The sequence below is a fragment of the Anomalospiza imberbis genome, chromosome 6 (genome assembly GCF_031753505.1).
Source record: "Anomalospiza imberbis isolate Cuckoo-Finch-1a 21T00152 chromosome 6, ASM3175350v1, whole genome shotgun sequence".
Lineage (NCBI taxonomy): Eukaryota > Metazoa > Chordata > Aves > Passeriformes > Viduidae > Anomalospiza > Anomalospiza imberbis.
In genome coordinates, this window is record NC_089686.1 from 56,902,522 (window position 1) to 56,924,435 (window position 21,914).

Below are 21,914 nucleotides of genomic sequence, written 5' to 3' on the forward strand. Positions count from 1 at the left end.
CAGAGAGGAGATTCCAAATTCACTATTCTTTAAGTGCCTTTAAAAAATTATTTCTTTTGTCAACAGCACATATTCAAAAGCAAATGTCACTGAAAAGGAAATTGCTTTTTACAATGAAAATCTGTCCTTGGGCAGGGGAAAAGAGGAATCTGGACTCGATTCTCTGTTTCATGTTTGTCCCTGTACTTTCAGAATGCTGCAAAAGGATTAATTGATCGAAGGCAGAATGATCAAAGAAAGATTTCTCAGGGAAGGTTGGTTCCTCGTTCTGCTGGCTTTGAAAACTCCAAAGAGAAGCTCTCAGACCAAAAGGAAAACTTTGATCCACGTAGACATATGGATACTTTACCTAAATTCTCCCCTTCAGCTGGTGATGGTGGCAGAATGTCTCTTAATACTTGCATGAATGTTTGTGAAAATGAACTTGGAAAATCATTCCTCAAGAAAGGGAAAGAAAATGATGTTCCTTTAAGAACCCATCTACCAGGACCAGGAATAGGAAATATGGACTCAAAGCTAAAAATTCCTGTTCCAGAAATGAGGGACCATAAAGTTCCATGTAAACCAGAATTTAAACTGTGTGGACTGCGTCCTCCTCTGTTACGGGCTGTGTCCTGGGATAGCTTGGAGCCTGGACAGAAAGAGAAGACCTCTTTAAAATTACCATCTGAGGAAGATAAGAGCTTTCTTGGAAATAAATCCAGCAATCAGTTAAAAGCATTCAAAGACCTTCAAATCCAAGTTCAGCCAGTTCGAATGCAGAAGTTGACAAAGCTCAGAGAGGTAAGTCTTGTCATCAGCTGTATCCTGTTAGAAAAAGTCTTTTTCATACCCTACTAAACTTTCAACACGTTTAGTATTATTTTTTTCACTACAAGAAACATACAGTAATAAAATGGGAAACAGTTTCAGCATAATCAATACAGAATTGTAACATGTTTTTCCTTTGCAACTTTACTAAATTGTAACCTGTAAGTAAATTCCATGGGATTACTCTATTTCTTAGTTCTCTTTGGGTATGCATCAAGTGCACTGTGGTACTTCAAGGTGTATACATGCATGCACTCTTGCATGTTTACATTTGCAAGATCACAGAGGACAGGAAATGGGTTTGTAATGATTACTTGATTATTGAAGCTTCTCAGAAAATGTGTCAAAGTGTTCAGAGCTGTAGAACTGGGCATCTCTGACAGCAAGGGCACGTTAGAGCATGCCCTGACTTACATTTCCTAATTATAACCTGCTGCAAATTTGTCAGCTTCTAAATGAATAATCTGTTGTTAAATAAGTTCCTAAATGGTTAGCAATTAAACCCTAGGAAAAAAAGCAGAAATTTCATTAAATTATAAACCACCAAAAGAAAGCAGTGAACATGTCTCTGTGGCTAATAATGACTTTGAAAGAGAAAAGAAGCAGCAGATAATTTCCTGAACAGTCTAATGAGGCTATTTTCTTTAAACCCCAGTAATTAATATTTTAAGATGAATATAAGGCTGTCAGGTGAGGACCTCAAATTCTGCACTTCGGTTAATTCATTCCCATTGTATTGTTTGGGAATGGCAGCTTCCTTATCCAGCTTTTCCTGTTGATATAACACAAATATTCTTAGTGTGTATGTACTGGAAGTTTTGATTATAGGGACCCTTGGGCCATATAATTACAGGAGAAATTCTTCCCTGTGAGGTTTGTGAGGCACTGGCACAGGCTGCCCAGAGCCCCATCCCTGGCAGTGTCCAAGGCCAGGCTGGATGGGGCTTGGAGCAGCCTGGGATAGAGAAAGGTGTCTCTGCCCATAGCAGGGGGTTTGTAACCAGGTGATCTTTAAGGTCTCTTTCAACCCAAGCTATTCTATAATTCTTTAATTTTATCATTTTGAATGACCTAGAAGTTGTTAAGCACAAATAAGAGAATCAAACCATTAGTGCAACATGATCTATAATTCCTGTTGGGAAAGATTTGACCTCTGTCTCCAGTAGGAATTGTCTACTCATAAACAATAACAAGTGTTTGTGAATTTAAACATATATGAGAATATGAAAGAAAATGAGGAGATGATAAAAGGAGAAATAAGACAACAAGGTTTAATCCTTGAGAGTGCATTTTTTCCTACCTGTAAGGAATAGAGGTAGAACACAGTAAGAATGAAGCATCCCAAGTTCTAGTCTTAATAAGGTCAAAGTGGCAAAGTCTCATTTGCAGGATTTTCTGGATTTCCTCTGTTATCTGGGATACGTAGTTATACTGTGGCTATATCCAAAACTGATTTTTTCATTGTCAGTTGCTAAAGCTCTCATTTACCAAAACTCTACATATCTGCTTGAATAAGGGGAACATTTCACAAATCTTTGTTTGCATGACCAGGAATTTTTCTCAATAATGCCTGTATGAAATTTGAAATATGTAATATTCTAGAGTGCATGTGAATTTATTTGTATCCATGTAATGTAGCATTTGACTGTAATATAATGCAAATATCTGTTTATTAGCTAAAGTAAGTGCTTTATTTACTGTTCATTTGGCAGGGATATTTAAATTGAGGTTTGTAGTTCAGTTACTTAGAAATATTATTGTTTCTCTTCACAGGAGCATATTTTGATGAGAAATCAAAATTTAGTTGGACTTAAACTTCCTGAACTTAGTGAAGCAGTGGAACAGGAAAAAGGTGCAGTATCATAAAAACTGGAAGGAATATTTGTTATATACTGATTTTTATAACTGAGTATTAGGGAGGGGTGAGGAAAAAAAGTCTTAAAATCTTCAACTTCAATTGCAATAATAGTTGAAGCAGTCACGGAGAACAGTAATAAAGGATTTTTAAAAACAAGAGAGACCAATAATGGAAAGCACCTCAGTTTCTCAATGATTTGAACCAAGAAGATACTGTAGGTATTATTATAACCAAGGGAAAAGATGCACACGTGGAATGGAGTCTGGCCTGTACCTAATAGCTGTGAGACTGAAGTTTCAGTAACTTTCTGTAAAAACATTTCAGCAGTGATGGATTAAATGGATGCAACTTCTGCAAGATATTAAGGTCATATGGGTGAATTTGATCCCTGGGAATATAAATAAGAGATGGGATGCTTTATTCCTTTTTTTATTTTAGTATATGTGTGGCAAGTACTTCTGGTCCACACTTCCATGTCAATGTGAATGAGAAAATGTAAGGCCAGAAGAGAGTCATAAAGGTGTTTGAAGGATTGGAAAAATATGCTTTACAATAAGTGGGATTTTTAAACCTCAATTTCTGTGATTTTTAAGGAAAAATAAAGGAAAATGTTTTTTAAGGAAAAAGCTTAGAACTCTACATAAATGAGGAAAAGAAATCTGGCACCAAATATTTTCTCCAATCTAACATAAGCAAAAAAGATTTGATGCCTGTAGCTGCATCTAAAAACATTCAGAATGAAGAGCAAAGATAAGAACCTGAGGATAATTTAACATATGGAAGAATTAAATAGCAGTAGTGCTTAGATAAATATTTCAACCAAATATATCAACCTAAAATATTTAAGCCAAAACTATATATTTGTTTGGAAGTAGTTAATTCAGAACTTGTTCAGTGTGACATCAAGTGAAATGAAGATGGTTACTATGAAATGAGGTGAAATTCATTGTCCAAGATTTAATCCAAAGTAAATTTCAATATTTTTTAATACTGTACGTTTTGCTAATTCATACATTTGTACTCATCAGCCTTAAAGCTGGCTAGCTCATCAGCCTTAAAGTTCCTGTTACACTTAGAGATGGTTGAGATACTAGAATTCATGTTATGTCTGGAAATGGACTCATCTTCAGTCTGAATGAATCAAGATTAAAAGAGACTTACTGTCCTCTATATTTAGTGATTATATCTTTGGATTCTTAGATATGATAATATTCTTCCTGTCACTCTGTTAATGTATAATTTCCCAGAAATTATTTAGCAGGCTCTGTTTGAAAGTATAAAATAGTTGCCATTTTACCAGCCTGCTACGTAATTTCGGCAGGTTTGGAAGTCTTGAGGAAAACATTATGAATGAGATAAGGGACATTAAGGAACATTAAGGGTCAACTCCTTATCCTCAGTGGGGAAAACAAGCAAGGGGTCAAATTCTTAGTAATTTGTTAGGGAGACCTACTTCCTTACATTGTCATAGAAGCCACCTTTTCAACTGGAGTGGTAATTTTGCTTAAACAATAGGAAATAGCCAAATACTTCATTATTACTGTTATGAATCCAATGTACTGTCTCTGTCATGGTTTTTATCAGTGACAAGTTACTGTCACCATCTGAGTAAACACAATTCTGCATCTGCACTAGATAAGTGGAATGCATTAAATCTGGAGACACTGTGGTGTCAGGCTGGATTTTTTGGGGGTACATGTGACTGTTCTTAAGTAAATACTGGAAATTTTTAATATAAAGCAAATGCACAGAACTAAAACGTAGCTGGAAAGAATCTCCCTTTCTGTTCCATCTTTCATGTTAATGCTCTCCAGATTTACACACTAATTACATGGCAAGTCTAAGAATCCTACTGTTAAACTTATGAGCAGGAGAAGTGTTTAAAGATTCTTTCCCAAGTCTGACATTCAGACTGGGGAATCTGCCTTTCCTACCGGAGATCCTTCATGAAATTCTGGTAAGACAGAAGGAGATAAGGGAACTAATATATGTGAAATTAAATAAAATGAAAATACAGAAGCTAAGTAACGAAAATTTTAAAAAGTGTTAGCCATGTCTTGGTCCTTATGAAAGTGACAGAATCGAAGAATGTAAGTATAACCTTTATATCCTGTTTCAATTGACAGTGCAAACAGGTACATGATGGAAATTATAACAATAAATGGTGTACAAAATCCGTAGTATGGCACATTACACTACACTTCATCTTGGCTAGTGGGACTTAAAGCCTTAGAAAATGACAGTATTCTATTACAAAATCTCAGCTAAAATATTCCAGAAAAGAATGTGTGACTTTTCAAGTAATATAATTTCTTTAAATCTGAAAATGTCTTAAGGCCCTTCACCTCTCCCTTCCCCCACTGAAGAGGAAGAGACAAAGAACAGCTCTGATGTCATGCCCAGCATTCCTGATGTATTGCTGCGAAAACTGCGAGTGCACAAATCGCTTCCAGGAAGGTAAAAGCTCATTAGAAGTGGAAACTCTCATCCAGGAGAAGGCACACTAATGGTCTCCAGCCAACTTCCCTTCCCTCCATTCATAGGGAGATAAATTGTTGCATTTTAAAATGTGCAACACAGATTTACTGAAAAATTTTGGGTAACGCACCAGCTTCCAGTACCTGCCCAACTTTTAAAATTAGTTTGAGAGCCCTACATAAAAAGTCTTAAAGCTTATTTGCATGCTACAAGTTGATTTTTTACAGGTTTTTCCACTCCTGGTTTCCGGGACTGCTGCTGCAGATATGTACTCCTATTGAAAATATTATTTCTCACCCCCATGAAAATAATCAGGCCAGATGATGCTTTCCAATGGTAGAATTTGGGCATGTAAGAGTTCTGCAGTTTTTCTGCAGGTGACAATTTTTTTGGGAAACAGAGTTTATTTTGCAAATGTAGTTGAAGGACTCACTTGTGAATTCACTGATTTGGACTTTCCAAGACATTAAAACAATTCTAAACTTATTCAGCCAAAAATAATTCCTCCATTCAGCCACAATGGTCAGGTACCAAAACCACCAGAGCCTTCAATTATCTGAACTGTCAATAAGGATTCTCTGTGAAGGTGAAATAAATATTTAACATTTATGTTGAAGGAATTGTTATTTACATTATTTTATATAAATGAATGCACAAGGTGAAGAACTTCTGAGAGACCGCTGCTTGATTGTAATCAATACTGAAAAGTAGTAGGAAAATTTTGAAACTCAAATATATATTTTGTTGTTCTTTTCAATTAAGTATTAGAATACCTTTGGTTCTAGAGAAAAAACTCATTAAAATGTGATTTTTTTAACTTTTATTTCTAGCTCCCTACCACTCACTGAAAAAGAAGTTGAGGTAAGTATATTATTATTTTAGACATGTTCCAATTTTAAGTGATTAAGTCTAAGTGTGGTTATTAGAATGAGGTAATAGGGTCATTTTTTCCCCCAAAATATATTTCTCATTTAAAAAAAACCCACATTGAACTCCATCAAAATTTTGTGAAATATGAGCAATAGAAATTGTAAAATGACAGAGTAGGAACAAGCAAAACATTTGTGTTTTTCATAATAAAATATGAATTCACTTTGGAAAGAGTTTTAATATTCTAAAGTAGTAAAAAAATGAGATTAAATAAGATCAGAAACTCAGCAATTTAAATTGCATTTTTATTAGCTAATATGAGCTTTGGGGCATTTTTAATAATATCCTGCTGTTAGTTTACATAATTTTTGTTTTCTCAGTTCAAGCCAATAATTTTATTTGCATGTCTCTCTCTAGCTTGTAGCATTTGTTTCTTGTATTTTTTAAATCACATAGCAGTCAAGAAAAAGATCTTTTTTTACGATACTGTAATGTACTGGAACTGTTGGTGCCTTTTGCTTTGCGAAGTATTAATCCTAAGAAATAACGAGTCTGGTAAAGAAATAAACAATCTTTAAAAGCAGGGTGCAAGAGGAAAAAAAAAATGTTAGCACTTAATCTTTTGCTGGCTTCAGGGGTAGGTGTTTATCCCTTAGGTAAAACAATGCTCATGGTGAGCTCATCCCTGGACTTCCTCTGCACAGACTATCTGTTTAAAAACCTTGGGGACCCTTGGAGGAAGTCCAGCCAGAAAACAGATCCATTGTGATTCTGGTGCTTCTGGTAGGCTGCTTCCTTCATTTTGTCTCTGCCCTACAGTGCTCCCAGAAAAACATCCAGGAAAAGAGGCAGCAACGCATTTACTGTTCCTATTTCAGTGGAAATAAATAGACGTGATTTTTAAAGAAAACAAATTAAAAATAATTTCAATTTTCTGTTTCAATACTTATTTAAGCAGCAAAGTCTGTTAAACACATACCTTATTCATAAGTTGTTATTGAAAATTGTATTACTGTGAGACTTATTGGAAAATGCCTTTTTTGATCCAAACAGAATGTATTTGTACAACTCTCCTTGGCCTTTAGAAATGATAGTTATACATTGGAATCTAGAATTCAGCAGGCAGAGAGAGAGAGAAATCTTACTGAAGAGAATGCTGAGAAGGAACTGGAAAACTTTAAAGCAGCCATTACGGTAAGAAACCAGTGGGAATTCTTTTGCTGAACTAAAGCGTACATGAAAGTGCACACATATTGCAAATGTGTTTGGCTTGTAAATTCGTCCCCAAAACATTGTTTTCTGCTGCTCAAACTCTTTGCCATGAGCTGCCTACTACTCTGAGTGAGGGCATATTCTGCCAGAGTGGGCCAGCATTTGTGGAAATGCCTAGGGGATGCTTCCCTGGGTCTAGCAGATTTCAGGAATAAAGACCTGGAGTTTGCTGTTCAGTTCTTGATATAGGCCTGTGACATAGCTGAGAGCAATCTGAACTGCAGCTGGAGCACTGATGCATATTCTCCTGAGTAAGACCTTCTTTAGCAGTAAATTTGAGGTGTCCACATTTGAGAGATACTAAAATTATTTGAAACTTGAATCCTGAGATGTGTAACTTGGAAGGCCTCTTAACTGCAGGTACTAGAAGGCATGCAATGTGAAAGGAACCAGCAAGGAGTACTTAAGGAATAGGTCCAATCTCAGGCTCAGGTTTTGGGCCTGACTACTCTTTCATTTCAGCTGTCCCTGCTGTTCCTTTACAGCAGTAGTTTTGAGTCCTTCCTTCTCTAGGTTTTCTAACTGGAAGGACAAAAAATGGCTACGATGTGTCAACTGAAGTGCTGTGCATGTCTTTGTGCATAAAGGGGAGGGATGGTTAGACACCAGGCTGATAAATGAAATAGCCTTAGACCCAGCATTCATTATTGCAAGGGGGTCTGCCATTCTTATGAGAATAGTGAGGAGAACATATGAGTCTCCCATTTACTTTATCATCAGGTAAGAAAATATACAATTAAATATTGTGATATTCACATCTTTTCATCTGGAATTCCAAATCTCCATTTTCAAATTACTGTTTCTGTAAAAATAAAATGTTGAGAATAATTTTGCTGCTTTTCACTCGATTCCATGTGTAAAGAGCAAGCAGAAACATTAAATCTCAGGGTTTTCAGACTGAAGTAAATCTGTTAGATTTGCCATGTATTTCTGTCAAGAATCCCTTATTAGGCACCAAGGTTCATGTTGCCAGCATGGGACAGATGTGATTAGGATTTTCTTCCTTTAAGCAGTTCACATGCTACAGTCTGGCTTTTACAAGCTTTTTACATTATTTATAACAAAGTGGAAGCTGCCTTCCCTATGAAAGCTTTTGTTCTGGACAATGGAATAACCTAACAAGCAATTAAAAACAGTGATGGCTTCTGTAAAATCTCTGTCATACTAGACCTAGACTTGTTCCAATCTCATTGAGAGGTTATCTTCACTTCTGTAGGACAGGCACATATTTTATATCTCAGTGACAGTTTTACCAGTTTTTCTGATTTTTAATCAGTCTTGTGATAATTGATGTGTTATTCAGAAACCTAATTTCAAGAGAAAGCTGATCTACATTAATTTCTGTTTTTTTGGGGTTTTTTTGAGAAAATAAGGAGGTTACAGTTGTCAAGAAAGAAAAAAAAATCAGAAATTCTGCGCATGATTTTTCCTAAACAGATTTCCTTATGCCTTTTTGGTTCTTGCAGTCAAATTTTGGTTACAATTTATTATCAAGGTAGCAATTCTTGAGACTATGATGTCTTATTTTCCAAATAAGTGAAGTATCATGGAACTGAAAGAACACACGTGTCCTTCTTAATACTTGTGCCCAGAAAATTAAAATGTCCTTTGTCCCTCAGCAATCATTTTTATGTGCTAGTTGAAATGAACTTAGCATTTGTAGAGTTCACAGGTAGCGGGGTGTGTTTCACTGTGGATTTCAGAAGGGAAAGTATCACAAATGTGCTGAGTGTTGTAGATGTCGGCGAACCCAATGGGAAGAATGATGATGCTTGACTTATTTCAGAAGGCTGAATGATTTCTTTATAATTATGCTATGATACATTAATATACTATATAAAAGAGGATACTAAAAACTACATGCTACTCTCTCTATCATATCTAACTCATGACTCTGATCTCCAGATCTTAGACACAGGTGGATTCGATTGGCCATCAGGCCCACACAATCCACCGTAATCCAACCAGGCATTCGCTCTAGGTAAACAATTCTCCAAACACATTCCACAAGAGAAAAACAAGGAGCAGAAACCGAAATTGTTTTCTCTTTCACTTCTCTCTGTGTACCTTTATAAAAATCCTGAGAGAGAGAAATGTGCTTGCCACATGCTGAGCCCTCTCTAACTCTCAAACTGTGTCCCTGCAGCTTGCAGTGAAGCACCAGGGCAGCAGCACTCTGGGCTGGGTGTGGTGGCAGTGCTGGCACCTGTCTGGGTGTGCCAGTCTAATCTCTCCATGAGTTCTGCCTGGACATTTCTACCCCACTCCATTTGAACTAAAAACATGCTGATAAAGCTGCTGTATTTTTGCTTCAGTCTTCAGCTCACCTGTGGCACCACTATGAGCACAGGGAAGCCTACCAGAAGCTCCTGGAGGACATCGCGGTGCTGCGGCGTTTGGCTGCCAGGCTCTCGAGCCGCGCTGAGATGGTCGGAGCCGTTCGCCAGGTGAGGGCATCCTGGTGTTTACCTGGATCCTGGATCCACAGGAACGCTCTTTTCCAGCCTGAGCTAGAGATATGTTCACCCTCTGAGTTTTGTTTGCCATTTTGACAGATTAAAGACGTCTGTTGTAGTGTCAGGTAACACACCTCTGCAGCCTGGAAACACAATTCCAACAGTAGAATATTGCCCATTAAGCTATGTAACATCTGTACAACAAGAGCATATATTTTATTCAGAACTACAGCTGCACCACAAGAAACTAATTTCAAATCAGTGCAGTACATAATAAAAATAATAATAAAAAAAAACGCCCAAACTTTTCTGGGTCAAAAAACTCATCTAATTCAGTCACTTGCCTTTAGCAATAGCTCAGTCAATTACAAAGAGTATGAGAAGGGAGTGAGTATAAATAAGAACACCAGTACTCTCCCAGATTCAAGAATGTTCCCTCTGCCCTCTAAAGTAACCAGATTGATGTCAGTGACCAAGACCTTTGAGGGTTTGAAAACAAATGAGGTATACCACATAAGTAATCAGGCACACAGGCAGGGTGTCTGAATATATGACAAAATAAATTATTATATTCTGTGAAATGCATATGAATTGGCATTTTCTTCTAACTATCTTAGGAATTTTCAGTCACGGAGGCAGCAATATTTCCTTAAGATCAACAACTCCAGATTTAGCCCTGACATGGAGCATACATATAGAGGCAAACGATTTGTTGATGTGTAGAGGTTACCTGGATATTTCCTTCTTTTCTTCCTTAGGAGAAGCGTATGTCAAAGGCAACAGAAGTAATGATGCAGTATGTGGAAAATCTGAAAAGGACATATGAAAAGGATCATGCTGAACTAATGGAGTTCAAGAAACTTGCCAATCAGAATTCCAGCAGAACCTATGGTGCATCTGGTAAAGCAAAATCAAAATTTAAGGGTTTGCCTTGCCTCTAATTCAGAGAGATGTTGGTGCTATTAATGAATTAAAGTATTGGGAAACATGTTCATGAAGTTCTGATCTACAGGAGTAGATTTTTAAAAGTTACAGAAATAAGTTAAGATGTTTCATATGAGCCATACTTAATGCTAAAGTAAAGTAATTTGAAATCACTATCAGTTACCAAATTCTTATGAGATCAAGTCATATTTTCTCGTGGCCTCTTGCAAATCCATGTACTCTGCACAATTTTAATGCAACTACCTGTTAGGTCCAGATGAAGGCAAAATTTCATTATTAAAACCACTTTTTTCTTTTTGCAACGTCTTCTTTCCTTTGCTGGAAACTGAAATATGAGGATTTTCCTTTGCAAGAACTTGTATATTGGGACCAAAAGTGGGCTTTTTTTGCCTGATTCAGTGAAAATAGTTCTGATTTGGTTATTTGTAATTATTTCAAATTTATTGTGCAGGTGTAATTAAGAAGACAGCTGTATGACAATAAATACATGGTCATTTACAGATCCTGTGTAAATATACTGTATCTGAGTTTGAAATATAAGCAAGAGTTCTATTAATATTATATACAGATACTCACGTAGTCTAATACTGTTCTTTATCTTTGTTTCTGTGCAGAAGATGGGGTTCCTCGTTCATCTAGATCCATGTCTCTCACTGTTGGAAAGGTATTTCTGCAATATAAAGAAAATGAAGATTTTATGTAGTGAAATTTATTGTGTATATACACAGTTCTTTAGGCTGTGCTCAAACAGTGCTGGTAAAGTCTCAATATTGTTCATGCAATTTAGTGCATGTGCTTTGCAGTTTTGTATACATGACTTAGTATGGCTTAGTGCAATAATGGTAGTGCCTGATGTGAAACTCCAGTGTTTTATTTCTGTAAAACTTCCAAGTGTTGGAGATCACGTCTACCACAAAACTTGCTAAAAAAACCAGTGATCTGGGAGGCATGAGTCCCAGTATGACCACTATGAAATTTGGTGATCGTGTGCATTATACTCAGTCTACTGTTTATTTTCATATTTTTATTTGATTGGGTTGTAGTTCTTTAGGTTTAGTTTATTCCTGCCACCTCTGAGTGTTGGGTATAAAGAATTACAGCACAGAGCATGCAGAGGGCAAGAGGGGATTTCAGAATGAGAACCCCATAAGTTGAAGCAGAGGTCTCAATGACTAAATTTAACAGGAACAAGTCCAAATAATAAAGAGGAGGAGAAAAAGAACCCAAACTCTAGAATGCACTGCCTACCATGGCTGCAGACTTCCCAATGTAGTTTTTCAGGAGCACATTAAATAAAACTTTTGTTAATGAATACTTATGGTTGGTTTTGTCTAGAACCAGAGTCATGGAGTGACTCCTAAGTATTCACTCTAAAGCTGTGTTTTTCTCCTCTCCTGTAAAGTTGTCTAGAGCAGAATCTTAGAAGTGTTTGGATATGCACTAAAGCAAAGCTGTTAGATGCTATAAGTGTTTTGATGTTTTACTTAGTTGGAAGCATAGATTTTACATAGATTTTATAGGATGAAGCATTTGGCTACTTACCAAATGACAGCAAAAATTTACATAATCTGTACTTGAGCTAGAATATATTGTTACGGTTAGCATGTGTTTGTCATAAGAAAGAATTTTATGGTCTTTGGGAAATATAAGCAGTGTTGCATGATGCCATCTCACAATGCAGGGGTGGGGGAGAAGGGACTGCTCTTTTGTGGAAGGAATTAATGTTTTTGTTTCAGTAAATTATAATTAATATGTTTACATGTAATTAATATATCCTAGTGGGCACAGTATATCATAATAGGGACATAGCAAGATAAGAGTTTTAATGTGTGACTTCATTATTTCCAGTCATCGCGACACTGGCACTTTCCCCAGTATCATTATGCATCTGCTTTCATCAAAGATAAAGGCCTATGATAAGAGCTGACAATATAAACTCAGAACGTTTCTGTTGTGTGATTTACACTGCTGGGCTTTCAGTATGGAGGGAAAAGAGCAGCATCTCTGGGCCACACCTCATTTCACATTGAGCACTTGCCATACCAGGCAGGACAAGATGAATTTCTGGGAAAAACCATTACCTTTTATTTTACATTTGCTCCCAACTCTCCTTTTCCCAAAGGGGACACTGACCTACATCTTTGCCACACAAATTAACCCACAGAATTGTTCTTCATTCTGTCTTGTTGCATGGTAGAAAAAACAATTGTTGTTTCTCCCAGAATATGCCTCGAAGGAGAGTCAGTGTTGCAGTTGTTCCTAAATTTAACTCCTTGAACATTCCTGGTCAGTCACCAACAGCTTCACCTATACCTTCAATGCCATCCCTGGTAAGTAAAACCCACATTTTAAAGTTACCAGTTTTTGTCTAAACCACTTTTGCATAAGGGCAAGCCATAGTTACTGTAAAATGAAAGCTTTTGCATTGATTTAACTTGTTTTGACTCCACCCTGGTGAAGGGGATGGACAGAGGTAATTCCTATTGTGTAAGGGGATATTGCAGTCTACCTCCATGAATGATCCTTTGGGAGCAGCTGAATAGGGCAGGCTGCTGAGCCACAGGACATTGGTGAGGCACTTTGCCTTTAATCTGAAGTAACACACAGGAAAGAAATAATGAAAATAGCTGTACACTGTAGAAGAGAAATTTCAACCAGAAACCACAGAACACAGCTGAACTGCTGTTCTTCATTGCCAAAAGTCCACTGAACAGAAATAAATCTAATTAATGTACAGAAATGTATATGGCAGCAATTTAGAGGTTCTGTGATGATATGGGATCAGTGGAGCCATCAGCCTCTATATTGAATTGTTTTTTGTTAAACTTTAATAAATGAAATGAAATTCTAATCTGAACATAATAAATCCATAGAAATGCTTTGGAGAAAAACTGCAAGACATATTCACTGTTCAGAGATGAGCTAAGATGGGACATAACCTTAAAGTTACGGAGTTTTCTGTTAAAAATACAGGATTATTTAAATGAGGGTTTTGCCGAGAAGCCAAATCTATTTATCTATTTTACATGTAAGAAAAGCATCTGTTTGTGCAATTTATTTATTATGTACTCAGAGTTAATTGCTTCAGGAGCCAGGTGTGTTTGTTTGCCATGGTTTATTATTAATTATTTTGGTTTAAAATTTCCCATTGAAAATTCAGCTAATAAATGAATGTTCCTAGGATAATAGAAGAGAAGTAAGAGAATAATTTTACTGGTTGGTGATCAATATATGAAGGAGAATGTTTTCTGAGGAAAAATAAACAGGGTACAAGGAAATGTCAGAAAAATTTTAGTGTGCAAGTCCATTGTGTACTCTGGTTAATGGAAGCAATGTGGAAGCACCACGTTAAAGATACTTTGCTTGTGAGTGTGGGAAGGAAACCTAAGCAGCACACTGCCTTTGTCATTTTATTGAAAACTCATTGGAAATTAAATAATGAATTTTAATTGGTATTTAATTATTTAGTCATGAACGTTAACTAATTAATGAACGTAACATTTAGTGCTGTGTTTTACTTACAGTCTGAATCACCCAGTAATGGAAGGAGCAACCTAACATCTACTCCTGCTCTGCCAGCACTTCTAGAAAAGTGAGTTTTGCCTAGGTCATCTCAGTACCTATTAAATGATAACACTAAATGATAATTTAAAAAATCATATTTTGAAATGCTGTGATATTACCACTAGTGGTTAGAATGCTTTAAACGTGCAAATTAAAAGCTTTCAATGTATACATCCCTACAGAATATTGAATTTCATGTATTTTAGATTAGTGCTGAGGCAGGACAAAATTTATCTTATGTCTTTGTTTTACCTTGTGCTTTACTAAGAATGTAAGTATGCAACAACTGAGAAAACAAAAATGGGGAGCTACAGCACTGGCTGCTGCTATTCAAAAGAACTCTGCAAGATCTAGTCCACCTTTTGAAACTGCACAGAAATTCTGTGAGAAAATACAACAGCCAAAAAAACCTTATCAATATTTCACACCTAGGAGAAAACAAATCATGTTACCAAGTAACAGAAGCAGAACTTGAAATTCAAGTTTGAGCCTAAGTGTGTGTGCATGGGCCAGCTGGTCTAGTAGTGTAGAATTACCCAGACCAGCAGACTTTTGTATGTTTAAGCACTTCAAGCTTATACTCATGGTTCGTTTAAAGTCCAAGTGAAAATAATGTTTATTGTTAACAGGACTTGAGAGAAAATCCATTGCCCACACATGGTGTCAATCAGGTTGAACTATTTTAGTGCCAGGAAAATAAGACCTGCAAAAAGTGTGAGATTCCAGAAGCTGAAATGGGATCCATTGCTGAGCTTATTAAACCTTGACTTTGATAGATCTGCTATGTCTCAATCATTTAAACTCTCTGTCCCAGATAAAATAAATGACAGGAGAGTACTGCAGGAAGACAGCAATATAAAAGAGCTTATCTTAGGCTAAATGCTCCAAACTTTCACTTGAGAAAAGTGAGGTATGTGTACTTTTTTTAACCTGTGCATCAGTTCAGCATATAAAGTCAGCTCAGGAGAATACTTACAAGGCAAACAAGAACAATGTTTTGTTGAATTAGTATTTGATATTACTTCTTGTTATGTTCCTCCAATGTAGCAGGTTACGATTTATAAGATGAGTTTTCCAAAGTTGAGGGAAATGTTTTCATGAATAGCAAATAAATGTCATGCATGAGCCAGGAAACAAAGACTGTTTTCTTCTTTTTTAAAGAAGAATAAAAATTATAGTTTTCTTCTTTAGAAACATTATAGTTACTGTTCTTAAATCACAACACCCTGAAACTAATATTTTTCTTGGTGTTCAATTTTTTCTTTTGAAAGACATTTCATTTCTCTGATGTATATTAAAAAAGAAAAATCATGACTCACAAAATTGCAGCATGCTCCAAATACAACACATTTCCCTGATGTTATTTTCTATCTGTCTGCTTCTTTTGTCTTAGCAGTGGGAAGTCAAATGGAGAACCTGACTGTGAAACCTCAACTTCTGTGCTGACACAGAGTGGGTTGGAAGAGATCAGTCCTGAAACGAAAGCCAAGATAGAAGAGGAAGCATATAACAAGGGGTGGGAATATTTTTTGTCAACTAAATCTGTAAATATGTGCTACCAGATGAGGACATGTGTTTTTCAAAATTTAATTTTAAATACAAGTAGTTATGTTGTTGGTGTCACAAAGTGCTTTACACAGCATGTTTTGGGGCAATTAAAAACTTTGGGATCTGTTTCTGAATGTCAAGCAAATAATTTTGCATTATGTGAAGAGTGAGACAAATTTTGATCCTCTCCTGCAGAATCCAGCATGCCATCTGACTTTAGCACTGAATTGCATTTATTCTCCAGGAAAAAAAAGTAGTATCTAGAGGATATTCAAAGTGATGGAAAGCTATAGAGGAATGATTATTGGCTCCTTTACAACAGACAGAAATTGTTCTCTGTGGAGAAAAACCTTTTTCTTTTTTTTGGTACAAAATTATAAACTTGGTATCAGCTCCAATATAATCCTCTGTTCAGGAAGGGTGGCTGTCTGTGTGCCTTACACATGATCTTCAGCTAATTTTTACTCTTGTTCAGGTGCTGCAACATTCTACTTGTGTTTTATTTCATAAAACATAAAGCTAATTTTTCATTAAATAAGATCGTGCTTATACAACGTCCTAGACTAAGAAAGAAATGTTTTATCTGATAAAGATATCAGGAAGCCTTGAAGAAGACCAAAGAACTTCAAGAATTGAAGGAAGAAGATGAAGAGACACCCAAAGAAAGTCATGATGAACACGAAGAAAGTGAAAATGAAGATGAGATGAAAAATCTGAAAAGCAGGTGAGACAGTGGTATAAAATATCCATACAAGAGGGGCCACATTTTTCTACTCGTGGTAACCAAGCAAGTATTTTATACTATCATTTTGGCATGTTTTCCTCCTGGGGAGGCACATTGAAATAACAGTATTTTCACAGAAAGTAATATTCTAAGACAATGTAGTTGCAAACACAAAACTTTTGATTTTGATATTTTGGTGAAAGCTGTATGTTGATATATGTTGACATCAAGATGCTTCATCTTGATGGGGCATGGTTCTGATTTGAGGTAAAAGAATGCTCTATGAAATTTCCTCAGATGCCAAAATGTATCTCTCTGTGAATATGTACTGCCTTATAAAGGTTGTAATTCAGGAGCCTGAATTGGTGCTGTGTGTCATTCCTGTCGCTGGACTGACACTGCATCCATCTACACCCAGTGTTCTCTGTCTGTACATTACAGAGGAATTGGATGCTGGCCAAAGCAAGTAATATGTCCCATCCCAGGTTAAGGCAGGGATCCTTACCTAATCCAGGAGAATTCATTTCCATTCCATAACCATTATAGCTATGAACATCTGTTGATTTCAGATTTCAGCCGCCTTCAGAGAACAACCATCTCATTAGTCATGACACTCTTGGAAAGAAAGGTTTACCACATATTCCAATGTCTAATTTAGTTGATCAAGGTATGAACAGCGCAGAATTTTGCATGATATCAGGCTCTGAGGTTTGCCAGCCGACAGGTGGGAGAAATAGGAGTCAAGTTTACAGTATCCAGCTGTCTCACACGTATTACTCGTATGGAATAGTTGGAGTTGGAATATCTGAGTGTACAGCTTTCCATAAAAGAATTTACAGTTTGAATCTTCTTTGACAAGGTGTTTGTATAGGGAAAAAAGGTGGTGCACCACCTATGACACATTCCAAGTTGAAAAGCTTAAGATAAAAAATTTGCATTTGATTAATATATAATAGTTTTCTTTTCATTTTACAGCAGACTTGAAGTCATCATTAATTATTTATATATCCTGTACCCCAAACTGTGCAAACACTGGAATGTGGTGTGGCTTGTGGTGGCTGCAATAGTCATTTTTGCTGTGGTGTTGGGAATCTACCATTCATACAACTCCTGTGATGAAAAGTCAGAGGCACCTGAAGGGAAGGCCAGCTGCTCTGCAGCCCAGCAGTATTCCTGGTGGAACTCAGGATTCCGACAGGAGCAACGCACGGAATAACAGAGGAACAGCCACGCCCTTATGGTCCCTGAGCAAGTTTGTGTATTAGAGCGCCGTTGTTAAAGGTAGTGTTTAGTCATCCCTGTGGCTGTTCCACCGATCCCTTAGGCCAGTGAGTTACTCTGCACCACCAGGTTTGGGACACATGGTGAGCATTCCTTGCTAAGATGCCAATCTGATAAATAATTCTGTCCGTCCTCTTATTGTAAAGGACTTGTACAAATAAAGTAGTATTGAATCATGGTAAGGTTGTGGCAGTAATCAGCAACCTGCAAGACATTTAAAAGAATGATTTGCACAGGACATTGACATTTTGAAGACCATCATAAAACCCGCATTTGCAGTTAATGCTTTACTTTGCGTTTCCTGAATTTATTGTTGATTGTTGAAGTACTAATTGCATTTAAGTCCTTTGGGTTTTAAGAGGCTAACTAATTTCCTTATTCATGACTATTGGGTAGAAATAGAAACACTTCCATGGAAGAATATAATTATAATCTAAGACCAAATGCCTAGCTGCTAAAGTAATTTTATAAGAGGAATTGTCTATATGATTATTTAAATGGAATGCTAAGTATGTGCATAAATGTGTTTTATGATATGCTTTGAGAATGGGACCACCACTTTTTTTTAAATGGGATACTCAACAGAACCTGAAATGGGGTCTAGGTGGCACGGCTGATATCATCCAATAAGTCTGGAAACTTCTGATATATAAAAGCTTCCAAAAATGTATGTGTGCCGCTCAGAGTCAGTACTGGTTACAGCCAAAAGTGGTAGCTGCCTGGAAGGGTCCATGTGCTACCCAAACCCAAAACACAGCAGTCTTGGACATGGGAAGCAATCTTCAATTCTTGATTGAAAAAGAAAACAAAAGCTCTTCAAACCTCTGCATGGAGGTGACCATACCAAGTGGACTCTGCCCTCCTGCTAACACTGGAATAGGCATTCTCTGAGATCTGCAGCAGGAACAGAGTTCTGAGAGCAGCCAGAACCCAGCCAGTGCCTACATGAATCAGGCCATGGTAGCAGTGAGGCCTTAGGAGAGCTCACTGTGTGTTTTCAGTAGTTCATTTTCAGAATCTGATGCCAAGACCAAAACTGATCTGATACACTTCCCAAGCTGAGCTACCACATCAAGCTAGAATAATCTTTTGCCCAGATTTTTTGCCAGTTCTGCCTATTTGGGAGTTGTGAGTTCTTACACAAGAATGTGAAAGCCTGAAATTTTTGGACAAGCAGTTTGAAAATGGTGAAGCCATTACCTGTACAAAACCCAGCACCTAGGGCTGAGACCAAAATATATGTCACTGGAGGTGTGCCATTTGTACCTGCTGAGCATCACTTCTGAGTGAGGGTGAACCATTTTGTCTTTCCGTAGCTACGGCCACAACAGCAAAGCCAGGGTGACCCTCGATGGCACTCCTGTCCTGCATCCTCCTGGCGTTTTCTGGTGGAGAAATGGGTCTGTTTTCCAACAGAAGGATAAGAGTGTTATGAAGTACTGTAATTTCAGTTCTGATACAGTCAATATTGTCCTGTCTTCTTTTGGTGGAAACACTGAATCTTAAGCTGTCAAAGAAAACAGGTTTCTAACTCGGTCAGAAATTTATTTCACATACCTGGCACTAATAACAAATATCCTGCTGGTGAATTTTTCTTGGCCATGTGTTTCTTAGGAGACATTAATATGGGGAAAGAAAAAAAAATTAAAAAAAAAAAAAGGCAGACCACTACCAAATTTTTGGGGGGTGGGGAAGGGAGTCTATAAGCAATTACAATGGGTTTTTTAATACTTTTTAAAGTATATATATTGAGGAATAGTGTGCTTAAGGAAGTTCAAAAAGGATAACGGGGAAGTGTGATTTGGTCTAAAATTGCAATTGGTAAAGAATAAGGAGAAGGTTTCTTGCAAATTACTTGGAATCTGGTTCAGTTAGAATTTCTGACTGTGAAGAACTACTGTGACCTTTCAGGTAGTTTCAGTATTTGGAGAAACTAGTCAGTTGTTTCTTTAACACTTCTTTTCTAAAATCAGCTTCTTTAACTTAATATTCATTGCAAATAACATTAGTAACTTAATAAGGCAATAAAATTGAATGTAAATACTGCTAAATATTCAGATTTTTCTGTGCCAAAAATTATGGCACATATTTATGTGACTGTGGAAATGTTGGGCTGCGCTGAAGAAAATTAATTAACAGTGCCTGTAATTGAATTAATTTTTTATTTCCATCTGCACTGTTGTAAGTCCAACAACTTATTTTAAGTACACATAAAAGGTTATTGATATCAACAAGACTCTCCAATTGCTTAGTGTTAAGCATGTGAAAAGGTCTTTTTGGTAATTGGGTGAATGAGGTCTCCATCCTCTCTTAAAATTCAGCACACTGGCTTCTTGTGGAATTAGTGCAAAGGGACAATTCCCATGAGTAGTTGTACTGATTTGAGCTGAACTACTTGCATGTCTGAGGTAAGTATAATTTAGCCACAAATGGACTGAAAGAGGCAAGAGATTTTAGTGGGGGTGCAAAAATGAAGATAAAGTTTACTTTAAAAAAAAAATTGGTTTTTTTGTAACTACTTTGAGCAAACTGTCCACTAAAAATAACAAACCACAATGACTAACAGCACACTAAATAGCTATGCTTATATTTTTCAGTTATTCAATTAAAACACCTTTTGTTTAATAGGAAACTAGATTAAGCTCAAAAACTATTCTAAATACAATTTTATCTGTTGGATATTAGTTTGCTTTATCTGGAAAAAAAAAAAAGCCGAACAACCTCTTCTGTGTTCAAAGATCACATCAGATAACAAGAAACAGACCTATTATTTATGCTATTAACACTGAAATAGTTTTCTTAAGGTGCAATATTTATTTTTCTGCTTTAACAAGATACATTTATGGTTTCTCCTGCACAGCACAAATGTTTCTAGCAAAAGGAATTTCAAAAGGGCACTATTTTTGTGTATCATATTTAAATTTGTAATATTGTAAGATTTTGCACCAGTGTGCTGGTATTGTACTGTATAGTATCACATACTTGAGTTTTGAAATAAAATTATGGTTTCAAAGTCCTCAGTGTTTTTACCTTAAAGATTTGGGGTGCTCTGTCTGCATATTGATGGCCGTGTCCTCATGAAACAAGTCCTGCCTTGTCTACACTGTTACATGTTCCGAGGATCTTGCTCTTAGTCTTCCAGTTCTTCAGGAAAGTGGTACAGAAGAGGAGAGCAAACTCCTGTGTCAGTGGAGAAATTTTTGGAAGCAGGATCATCCTGCCATGCCCTAGAAACCAGCTGAGAGAGGAAGCTGAAATATCCTGGAAAGAGTTTAACTCCTGCTTCGGAGGGAGGCCACGTGTCACGGAGGAGGCCGAACATGGGAGCCACAAGGGAAATCTGTAACCCAAGGATTCTGGGCCAAAGCTCAGGAGTCTTTATCTGCTTCGTGGACTTAGGAGGTCTGGGAAGCCTGGGTCTAGTGGGGAGCAGATTTGCCTGACCAGCAAGCAGGAGTCAATCCTCAAGTTCTGAATCTCTGATGGTCTCTGCCAGGGGACAAACTCTGGGACATCAACAACCTGGAAAGGAATCACTGTTTCCATGGAAAGACCCTGATATTTTTATTTTCTACGTGAACATTTTTTGTTTGTTTCCTCTACTGTTTTTCAGGTTTCAAGGTTCCTTTTGAAATTATTGTAGAGAACAATTACATGTGTTCTGCCTTATCAAAGTTTTCTGTTTAGCAATCATCAGCATTTTAAAACATGCTGACATAAAAAGCAGGGAATTTTTCATATAGGTTGTAATAAGTGTTTAGGTCAAAGACTAATTAATCATTCAGTATAGGTCTGCTTTTTTTAACCACACTGATTATGAAGAAGACACACCAAAAGGTTAAAGACCTTTTGTACTGTTTCAGTCCAGATAAGTGATCTTCCATGCAGTTTTGGAACAGCTGAACTACAAAAAGGAAGAAATAGACAAAAAACAAAGTTATTTCAGTCTTGCTTCATCATTCTAAAATTCTTTTCTCCCACTCCTAATCTGTAAGACATGGTGAAAGAGCTCATAGCTTTGTTTGGTGTTGCAAAGGTGTATATCTCATTTTTACAGCTAAAAATCCTACTAAACATCAAGAGTTTGACTAAAGGAACTTTGCCACAG

At 36.8% G+C, this 21,914-nt stretch overlaps 1 protein-coding gene across 2 annotated transcripts in view; it reads left to right on the forward strand.

Moving 5' to 3' along the window:
- Positions 1-20,821, forward strand: part of IRAG1 (inositol 1,4,5-triphosphate receptor associated 1) — a 33,226-nt gene extending 12,405 nt beyond the window's left edge. Inside the window, exons 8-20 of one of the 2 annotated variants that reach the window (XM_068194602.1) lie at positions 193-783; positions 2,584-2,662; positions 5,005-5,125; positions 5,977-6,007; positions 7,070-7,210; positions 9,604-9,735; positions 10,503-10,644; positions 11,304-11,353; positions 12,912-13,019; positions 14,214-14,281; positions 15,650-15,769; positions 16,394-16,525; positions 17,501-20,821. In XM_068194602.1, the coding sequence (XP_068050703.1) occupies positions 193-783; positions 2,584-2,662; positions 5,005-5,125; positions 5,977-6,007; positions 7,070-7,210; positions 9,604-9,735; positions 10,503-10,644; positions 11,304-11,353; positions 12,912-13,019; positions 14,214-14,281; positions 15,650-15,769; positions 16,394-16,525; positions 17,501-17,741 (1,956 nt within the window). In that variant the 3' untranslated portion in view covers positions 17,742-20,821. The remainder of the gene's footprint in view (positions 1-192; positions 784-2,583; positions 2,663-5,004; positions 5,126-5,976; positions 6,008-7,069; positions 7,211-9,603; positions 9,736-10,502; positions 10,645-11,303; positions 11,354-12,911; positions 13,020-14,213; positions 14,282-15,649; positions 15,770-16,393; positions 16,526-17,500) is intronic. The other variant, XM_068194603.1, reaches the window with a different exon arrangement.
- The last annotated feature ends 1,093 nt before the right edge of the window (positions 20,822-21,914 follow it).